This window comes from Protopterus annectens, chromosome 10.part0 (genome assembly GCF_019279795.1).
Source record: "Protopterus annectens isolate FY-2018-M chromosome 10.part0, PAN1.0, whole genome shotgun sequence".
NCBI lineage: Eukaryota > Metazoa > Chordata > Ceratodontiformes > Protopteridae > Protopterus > Protopterus annectens.
In genome coordinates, this window is record NC_056744.1 from 768,223,229 (window position 1) to 768,233,531 (window position 10,303).

Below are 10,303 nucleotides of genomic sequence, written 5' to 3' on the forward strand. Positions count from 1 at the left end.
TTGGCTAAGCTTCTGGTGTCATTCTAAGAGGATCCAGTATCTGTCTGCCTGGGATGACATTATCGACAGACCACGCTGCTTTGCCGGAGAAGGCCTGCACCTATCGCCCTTGGGATTCCGGATACTGGCCAAGGCTCTTGCCACCCCTATAGTGCCTTTTTAGGCAAGGTTCAAATGACAAAATTCACCACCTTAACAGGTACAAGCAAGCAAAATCTAAGGGTAATGCTAGAAGTCTAAACCTCAAAATACATTCCCTTGAGGCACTCCTTAAAATGGAGAACATTGACATCTGTGCAGTGACAGAGATCTGGTTCAAGGCTCCAGAGAGCATCCCTGCATTACCAGGCTAAAATTCATACCACACCTTTCGGCCACCTAACCTGGACCGAACCACTAAAGGCGGAGGTGTGTCCATATTCATTATCCAGGCTAGATGCTCAGCATCCAAGATTATCCAAGTGCAACTAACTCTGGGCAAGACCGCAATCCAAACTGCAACTTACTACAGATCCCGCAGCATGCCTCAGGATTCCCACTCCTCATTTCTTGATACACTGGAAAATATTAGGGTACAACCCAACACCCTAATAATGGGTGATTTCAACTACCCCACCATTAACTGGGAAAACTACTCGTACCAACTCTTTTGCTCAACGTTTTCTGGAATTCATAAATTTCAACGCCTTGGATCAACTTATCCACACTCCCACCAGGGGCAGCAATATCCTAGACCTGGTCATTACCAACATGGGCAACCAGTGTTCCACATCAGAGGTCAATTCTTCGTTGGCCAGATCCGGCCACAAGATAATCACCCTAGACGTCCACATCGCGCCCCACCTCCATTAGGGAAACCACTGTAAAAAATTTCTCCAAAGCCAACTTCACGCTTAAGACAGAAGTGGCAAAATTCATGACACCCATGCAGACGGACAATAGAGATATGACTGCTGAATCCTACACAAATGCACTTTATAAGCACTTACATGAGTGCATGGATCGTGCTATCCCTAACAGAACCAAGATGCTATCCTCCAAAAAAAGGAAGCCAATCTGGTGGTCCCCTGCCATAAACAAACTCTACAACAGAAGAAAGAAACTGTTGCAAAAGAGTAAAATCCCATGACTGGAGGAACTCCCTGGTCAGCCTCAGTAAGAAGCTGAGATCCCTCATAATATCCTCCAAAGCTAGTTACGAAAACAAAATCACCACCGATTCTAAAGACAACCACAAAGCATTCTATAGCTATGTCAAGAATCTCAATGGCAACATTCAGATCTACTCAATTACAGCACAATGGCACTAAATATACAGAACCAACTGATATTACCAAAATCTTGGTAGATAGGTTCAGTGCTAACTTTACCCCCCTCTCAACCCCTAAAAGGGCCCATCTGTATACCGGAAGAATGCAAAGTTCCTGTAATCACAGCTGCACAAGTAAAAACCACACTCTCCAATGCCAAGAACACAGCATCCATGGGACCTGACAACATCCCAGGCTGCGTTCTACACGGACTGCAGAATGAACTGGCACCCCACCTAAGCACCACGTTCAATCAAAGCCTCATCTCAGACTTCCCATACTCTGGAACAAACTACCTATCTATATCAAACAAAGCTCCTCATTAGCACTCTTCAAGAAAAATCTTGAGGACTGGATGGGAAATAGGAAATTCACCCCGGGGATCACCTCTGTGGCTCTGCTCTATAGGGGCAGAGGAAAATAATTTTCTTGGGTGGCGAAAGCCAGCGTGCCTTTTTGGCTAGGCTTATGTAGGCCCTAGGGCCAATAGGTAGTTTCATAGGTAGGTACTAGGCTATGCAAATTTCTGTTATTTTCCAGTAGGGCAAATTGTGGTCAGATTTCAAACAGCACTCGGCAAATACCAGTTTGATATACAGGATACACAGTTCTAATACATTTGTGACAAATATAAATCATTTTGATATTCACCAATGACAATTATTTACAAAATTCCAGCCAGCTGGGCTGGCAGTATCGCCTTTCATCACACTTCTTCCCTCCTTCGAAGACTCAAGCTAGTTTTTCAAATGACCACTGAGAAACATTGCTTGAGAGGAACAAGTCTATCTGGGAATACATTACCCCATTCCTTGTCTCGAGATCCCAGCTGCGTTGGAACCGATAACCCCATTAGTGTTGTACTGTCGTATCATATGCCTGCAACCCTAGGCTCCACCACAGTAACTTGGGATTTTGCTGGCTGACTCCCTGTAGCCATAGATCCCCCTCAGACTCCTCCTGTCTTCTACTGCAAATACTTAGCATAAGGGCCTCCCTATCATGGTAAGTTTCATCATATTAACATGGTACAGTTTGTGTCCCTGCCTCCTGTCTACCAGTTCTACTGTGTAATTAACATAACTGACCTTCCTTATCACTTTGAAGGGGTCCCTCCCAGGCTGCCTGCAGCTTGTTGTATCTGACAGGAATGAGAACCATAACCTGCTGCCCCACAGTATATACTCTAGCTCAAGCATTCCTGTCATACCAGACCTTTTTCTGCTGTTGGGCTTCTGCCAGGTTCTCCTGGACCAAGCTCAGGAGCTCCCTGAGCCTTGTCATGAGGTTTAGTACATATGCCACAAGAGGCTCCTTGTGGGATTCACATTCACCCTCCCACTCATCACAAATCAAATCCAGAGGTCCCTTCACCTTATGCCCATACAGCAATTCAAAGGGTGAATAACTTGTGGATTCCTGGAGCATCTCTCTGTAATCAAACAGATGGGGCAGATATTTGTCCCACTCCCTCAAACTGGTCTGCAAATGCCCACAGCATGGTATTTAGTGTAAAGTTTAACCTCTCCACAAGACCATTAGTCTTGGGGTGGTAGGGGGTGGTCTTTAGGTGCTTCACTCCACAGCATTCCTCAGAGACAAGCCAGCAGGTCTAACATGAAATTGGCACCTCTGTCAGTCAGTACTTCTTTTGGGAAACCTACTCTACTGAAAATCTCCAACAAAGCATTTGCCACCTTTTCTGCCTCAATGGAGGACAGAGCCACAAAGCCACCACCTCAAGGTATCGGGTGGCATAATCTACTCCACTGGGATACATTTCCTCCCTGTGGAACTTGGGGTACTCAAAGAGGCCCCACAATACCCATAGCTACCCTCTGAAATGGCTCCTCAATCACAGGCAAAGGCATCAAAGGAGCTTTCACAAGGTCTCCTGCCATGCCTACTGTTTGGTACTGCTGACAGGTCCTACAGTACTCTGTTACATCCCTGCAGATCCCACACCAATAAAGGTACTGCATAATATGTCCCACACCAATAAAGGTACTGCATAATATGTCTCTTGGTACACTTTATGTCCATATGACCTGCAAAGGGAATATCATGAGCTATGGCTAGAAGTGCCAGAGAGTTGGCTCTGCGCACTACCACCTGCTGTATTACCTCACCTTCGAGCCCTCCCTCAGGGGTCCACTCTCTATACAGTAACCCTTTATCCCAGTATACAGATTCCACTCTTCCTTCAGAATCAGGCGCCTCTCTGGCTACCTCCCTCAAGCCTTGTAATGTAGGGTCCAAGAGCCGAGCCGGTCTCAACTTTCTTTGTAAAACCTTTCCAGCTCCCCTTCCACAGGAAGTCTGGTATCATCCACAGGAAGTCTGGTATCATCCGACAGTTGTGACTCTGTCAGCCTAGGTACTGCTACTCACCTCTGCCCTTGCAATCATTCTGCCCAAAGGAACATTAGTACACACCAGCAGCTATGGCTCACCTTCAGTCTCACTGCTACATGGTAGCTTCCGCCCTGAAGTAACCACCTCACCAGTCCTGGCTTCAAGTGTGGTCTGTCTGGGTCACCCCCAGGTGACCAGACCCACATTTTTTACTTTAACATCTATTAACCAGAAAAGTCTGACTTGGAACAAAGCCAATTTTCAGCGGACGTCTGGGGAGAAATGCTCCAGATGCATGTCTTTGTAACGTAGGAGGAAACTGGAGCATCTGGAGAAAACCCACACGAGCTCAGAGAGGACATGCAAACTCTGCAGAGAAGGCAACTCAGCCAAGAATCGAACCGGAGAATCTTTTGCTGTGAGGCGACAATGCTACTGCTGCACCACTGCAGCATCCACATGCTTGTCTCCAAGCCTGACTGCGTGTAACTGCATGCACACAAGGTACTGCATTATAAAAATCATTCCCTATCAGGACATATGCAGTAATATCCTCAAACACCCACTTGCTTGCTTCCTTTTCCACCCTCCCAGTCAATGTGAACCCTAGCCAAAGGTATTTGGAATGGGGTCCCTCCTAAAACTCTGACTGGAGTAGACTGCCCAAGCAAGCAGTGCTCCTGTAACCATTCAGGCTTCACAATGGTTAGGTCAGAGGCTGTGTCTCGCTTAGCAGTGGCCTGTTCCCATCTACTAAGATAGGATGGGACCTCTTGTGGTACTCTGGTTCCCTTGTTATCTCCAGATGACTTACTGCTGGAATTCTGTCATTCTCACTTACTGTCTCCCCTACCTTTAGTTCCCCACTTGGCCTCGGTGGACAACCATGTGCTACATGGCCCTCACTGGTTATATTTAAGCCTTGTTCCTGACCGTGCACCTGAACTAGTGGCATCCCCCTATTACTGGTGGACTCTATTAGGGCAGTTTAGGGTGCCCAGCATGGGTTCCCTTAGATCCATGTGCAGCACTGGGTACCCCTTTCCTGTGCAGTGATGCCCTACTTGCTAGGTATAGGTCTCCCTTTCCCCAACTCATCTGCATTATTGCGTTCCCCATCTGCCAACCAGATTCTTAAGTCCTCAGCCAAAGTGCTAAGGGCTTGTTCCCTCACCAAAACGTCTGCTAGCCCTTCAAAAGTGGTGACCTGACTCCCACTCACCCACCTATGAAAATAAGTGCTTAGTTCAGCTATATATCCACACACACACACACACACACACACACACACACACACACACACACATCTGCCTTGCATCTATGCTCACAAAACTTTTTCCTATAAGCTTCAGGTCTTAACTTAAAACACTAACAATTTTAATGGTATTATAATTTAAGCAATTAATATTAGACAATTTAGAAACAGTTACAGCTTTACCATGAAGTAAGGGGGTCAGGAACCATAGCCAGAGCTCTTGGTCAACACTACTGTCTACATACCCTTTCAAACATATGCATAAAACTACCAAAATTATCATCCTCTATAAAATTGTGGAAGTAATTGCTTCAGGGGTTCGGCTACTCCCTTCCACATTACCTCCATGACCCTAGCAAAGAGTAAACATTTCCTTTTCATGTTGCCTCTGCCTCTCATTTTCTTCAGCTTCCAAACTCCATAGTCTCTCTTCAGATTTTGCTTAGACCTTCAAATGCTGCAGTCTCTGCTGATTCTATTCCCAAACGTTTGGCATCCAGTTCAAGTCTCTAACTCCAGATGGATTTTTAAGTCCTCTGAGGCAAAGCTGAACTGTTGTGCATCCAAAGACCAGTCTGGTTGTACTGCTGGTTACTGGTCTGGGATACAGCTGTGGTTAAGGCTGCAATCATTTCTCCTTTAGTCAGGTTAGTTAGTTCAGTCTGTTACATTAACCCAAGTAAAAATGCTGTAATTCATTTCTGAAGAAGTCAGACATAAAAAATAAGCAAAATACACCAACCACAACGATATATCCAGGTTCTACAGCACATGGACCACAAAAACCCCGGCACAAGTAATCTCCGATATCACCTTTATTAAATACAAATGCTGTTAAGCGCTTTCATCTAAAATCGATAGACTTCTTCAGAACAATTTAGTATCCCTCCATTCCTGTTTAAATATACATGTTAACCAATCATTTTAAATTTTAAATTACACATCAATAATCATTTAAAGTGCCAGTGTATTGTAAAATTGACATTGCCATCTAAAATTTTTTTTAAAAATACATTATACTATTATTTCAATAAACAACATAATTTTCTATATAATAAATATTAATAGCAGTTACTAAAAATTTACATTTAATTCTATACTCAATTCTTAAGTAGCTTAATTTTCTAAAAAAGGTTTGACTGATATGTGTTCATTAATGCCAGGGTAGGATGAAGCATTTAATTTGATCTGCCATCTGGCTTCATATTCACCTAATTTCTTTTTGATGCTCCCACCCCTTGGATTCGCTTTTACTACTTCTAAAATCCCAAACAAGAAGGTGTGGATCTTGTAACCAGTGCAAATATATTACAAGAGAAGTGTTGGCTGGTTCTATAAAAAATAAGCAAAAGAAAGTGTTCAAATTCAGACAGGTCACTTTGTGTTTCTTATCTGGTTTCCTTGGTTCTTTATGGATAGTTCAATTTACATTATTAGATATTAAAAAATAAATAAATGTATATATATATATATATATATATATATATATATATATATATACACACACACACACACACACACACACACACACAAGACAGGAATACAACATCTCTACCAAATAACTATGATAAAAGACAAAAGGTTTCACAATTTATACCACTGCTGACTATTTATATTTTAAAAAGGAGATAAGAGTACACAGTAACTATGCATTGCTGCACTGAACGCCAACATCTACCACATCAAAACAGTATGCAGTTAATATCATGGGTTCCCCAATATTTCACCTTCTTAGTATGAACCTCATTGATTTTTAGTGCAATCTTATCAACAGTAATTGAAACGTGAAGACTTCGCACATCAGTGCACAAGCACATACATTAAAAAAAACACAACTACCGTTTACTCAGAGTAAGCCATAATTTAAATTGTGTATGGTATTAACAGCTTGATCAGTAATTCTGGGCAAAAGTACAATTAGCGATTGGTGCATCATTCCAATGCATATATCCTCAAGCTAATTATCAGCCACAGCATTTAAAATTGATTAAATTACTACCAAAGTGCTGACCTTAATCACTTGCACAAGTAAAAAAAAAAAAAAAACAACAACACATCAATGCACTTAAATATCAGGGGCATAAAGAGGGATTTCTCATCAACTACTCGCCTTAACTCATCTCCATCGAAGTTGTACACGTACTAAATTTCTATCTACCTTTGATTTACGAGTATAAAAAGTAGCTACACAATTTTCTACAGACAAAATTAAATTCAGTCTGGAGCATGTCCAGAAATGCAATCCAAATGCACAGTCCAAAAGTAAGGCAGTATCTCTTTAGACAACTGCATTCTCTCCCAACTGACTCCCAGTCATTCCTGTTTGGGTTATCATTTGTGATTAGTCTTTTGCTGGTTTGCACAACCTCAAATGTGTGTGGGTAGATAGACTCCAACAAACAAATGCCCAAACAGTAGACTTCTGTCTACTCTTAGACTGCCTGAAAGAATGACATGTACTCTTGTGAAATACTTATTTCAAGCAAAAAAATGCTGGTGCTAGAACTTTATGCCACTTTCTAATACATTGCTAAAAAATGTTGGTGCTAGAACTTTATGCCACTTTCTAATACATTTTATGCTGTATACACACATCAAATACTGAACCTTTCCATACTCAGTCTACAGTTTGCCTCAAAATAGGAGCCAATACCCTAAATTAACGTCTCAGATACATGCATTGTTCTCAGCACTTAACCTTCCGACTCCAGAATGTGGAAAATGTTCAAAAGGTGGAACACTTACTAACAAGTTTCAACTAGAAAGCGTACAGGGTGGCTAAATGTGTTACTTTGCACTTACAGAAGTGTGCTATTGATGAATTCATGTGACTCAGTATTATTTACCACGGATACCAATTAAAGAGTTAAGAGTTGGTGTAATGGTTAGTGTGCTTACCTTACAATCACAAGGAACAGGGTTTGATTCTCATCTTTGAAAGGGGATTTGTCCAGGCTTAAAATGGCCTGCATGGTCAGCTAAACTAATACTTACCCATAAACCCAAATTCTTAACACTGAATGGACAGCAGACCCTTTCAGTGCAGAAAAGGAACACCGACTTTGTAATGGTTAAATCGAGGAACATTCTTCACAATAAGCTTCAACTGAGAGGTGTGCATAAGTATCCCTAATTTTCACTCAAAGTTTAGCCCTCTCCTTTTTAATCCCTCCTAAAATCAGTGACTTTTGGTGAAGTGGTAAATTATACTTAATGAATAATGATAATAAGAGTTATAGACTTATTTTACTTCAGAAAAGTTATATTAACTGACTCTTATTCTGTCAGTCTCTCAAGTGTCTCCAAGTCCCCTGATTATTTCTGAATTTGTTCCAGATTCTGTCAAGGGCCCCCCAGCTGCTCCTTACTCTAATAAACCTCACCTGTCACCATCGTTCTCAACTAATCTGGGGCAAATCTCAACAGACCCAGGGACAAATCCAGAAATAGCGAGGTTTACTTAAAATATTAAACACTAATAAATTTGAGACAATGACAGAATAAGAAAGTGTGAATTAATATACATTATCTGAATCAAAACAAGTCTATAACTCTAATTACTATCATTATTTACCAAGTGCAATTCACTGCCTTTTCTCCAACAGTCACCAGCTGTAAAGAGATACAGACTGAAAATCTGAATCATGATCGGGGCAGCTGTCACCTTAGCTAACACATTGCTCCAACTGATAATCAACGGCAGCACTTGCACGTTTACGTGTACATCTGCAAAATTACACACTTGCCACAATGAAATACGTTTATAAATCACGTGTACACACACACACTGCTGAATGGCAGTTCACTCTGTATCCTCATACATAAAATACCCCATACCATGTTGTACGAACACTTTACATCACTACAGAATGCTGTCGGAACTATGACAATTCCTCCAGTGCTATGTCTAGAACCTTATCCTGCTGTACATCAACATATTTAAAACAGGTTACTCCTATTAACTTAAGAGATGAGAGAGTGCCATTTCTTTTAAGCACTAGTAACTGGGCTTCTGAAACCCAGTTATTTAACGTGACATTCTTAGACTCAATAGGACGTTAAATCCACATGGCATCTCAAGATGCAAAAGTAAAACTTCTCTTGACACTTAAAATAGCTAATGAAATAAGTCACTACTAAAGTATTCGCGCTAACTCTTAAATCACAGCTCCTCACAAATACAATCGGTCTTTAGTTTAAGATCAAGACTCTACTTCCAATTCTAGACAGCTCCGTCTTTAATAGCAGGCTTTGCGAACACAAGTTAACTTAATGTTTATCTGCAGTTACAAAACTAACAGAAAACCAATTAAAACATCATTTTCCCGTATGTAGTATTTGCAAAGACACAAACAGTGAAGCTGTAGTTCAACAAATATACAAGAACAAAATACTACCAGTTTGCCCTCATACAGGTAACATTTACACTAATTAAAAGTACTGTAAGTACAGTTTGCACACTTGCATTGAGCATTCCCACTTCATTCTACAAAAACAACATGCATTATAGGGTCGATTTTTGACATTACTAAGAACACAGCAGTAATCCACATGCTCACTTTACCTCTTACAAGAAGCACTCCCAATTACTTACTGCTACCGTTTCTAGGTAATAACACATAAGCATTAAACAAGCCCAACTCCAAAGTCCAAGAACTGAAGCTCCATCTTGCCTTTCCCAGTTTCTTACCCATAATTGGTCAGGATGCTTTTATTCACAACTACGATTAAAAATGAACTAACACCATAAAACACAGCTGCAAATAACTTCAAAAACAAAGTCAACGTTTCGGCTGCCATCCCAAGACCCTCATCACTAAGTAAAGAAGAGTCTTGGCTAGCTTTTCCTTTAACCCGAGCAGGCTGACGTCTCCGAACTTCCGCCATAGTTGACAGTTTACGTCAGACGGTCAATGGGCGGGGCAATCAAATATTCTGGTGGGCGGAGGCATGGTTTAGATTTAAGGTGAGCAGAAAGAGGATCGTTGTTTTGATCTGTTTCCTAGAAGCCAACTGAACCTTCCAAGGTACCAACTGTCCCTTTTTTGAGGGACAGTCCGTCTTTGTTCAGCTGCGTTCTGCGAAAAAAATTAAAATATGGCAAATGTTCTCAGATTTTAGGACAAACAATATTACATATTTTGTTTTGTATTAGAACATTATCCCACCGCGATTTTCGATTTTTACATGATTGACAGGGCTGAGTGACGAGCCAGCAGATTATACAGTGACATGGTGAATGTCAGTTGTGAATATTCATTTTATGGCCGTTTTTAACATAGGCTTCGTGCTTTTTATATTATCTTTAATTAGAGTTACTACAGCTTTTAGTATGCGATATGTAAAACTGAGATTAAATAAACTTGTCCTCCATTTTCTACAT

General features: G+C 41.3%; 1 protein-coding gene across 1 annotated transcript in view; it reads right to left on the reverse strand.

Moving 5' to 3' along the window:
- The window catches only part of SLC35D1 (solute carrier family 35 member D1), a 467,863-nt gene extending 458,056 nt beyond the window's left edge, over positions 1-9,807 (reverse strand). The window contains exon 1 of the mRNA XM_044086804.1: positions 9,611-9,807. Within this exon, the coding sequence (XP_043942739.1) occupies positions 9,611-9,807 (197 nt within the window). The remainder of the gene's footprint in view (positions 1-9,610) is intronic.
- Between the last annotated feature and the right edge of the window lie 496 nt (positions 9,808-10,303).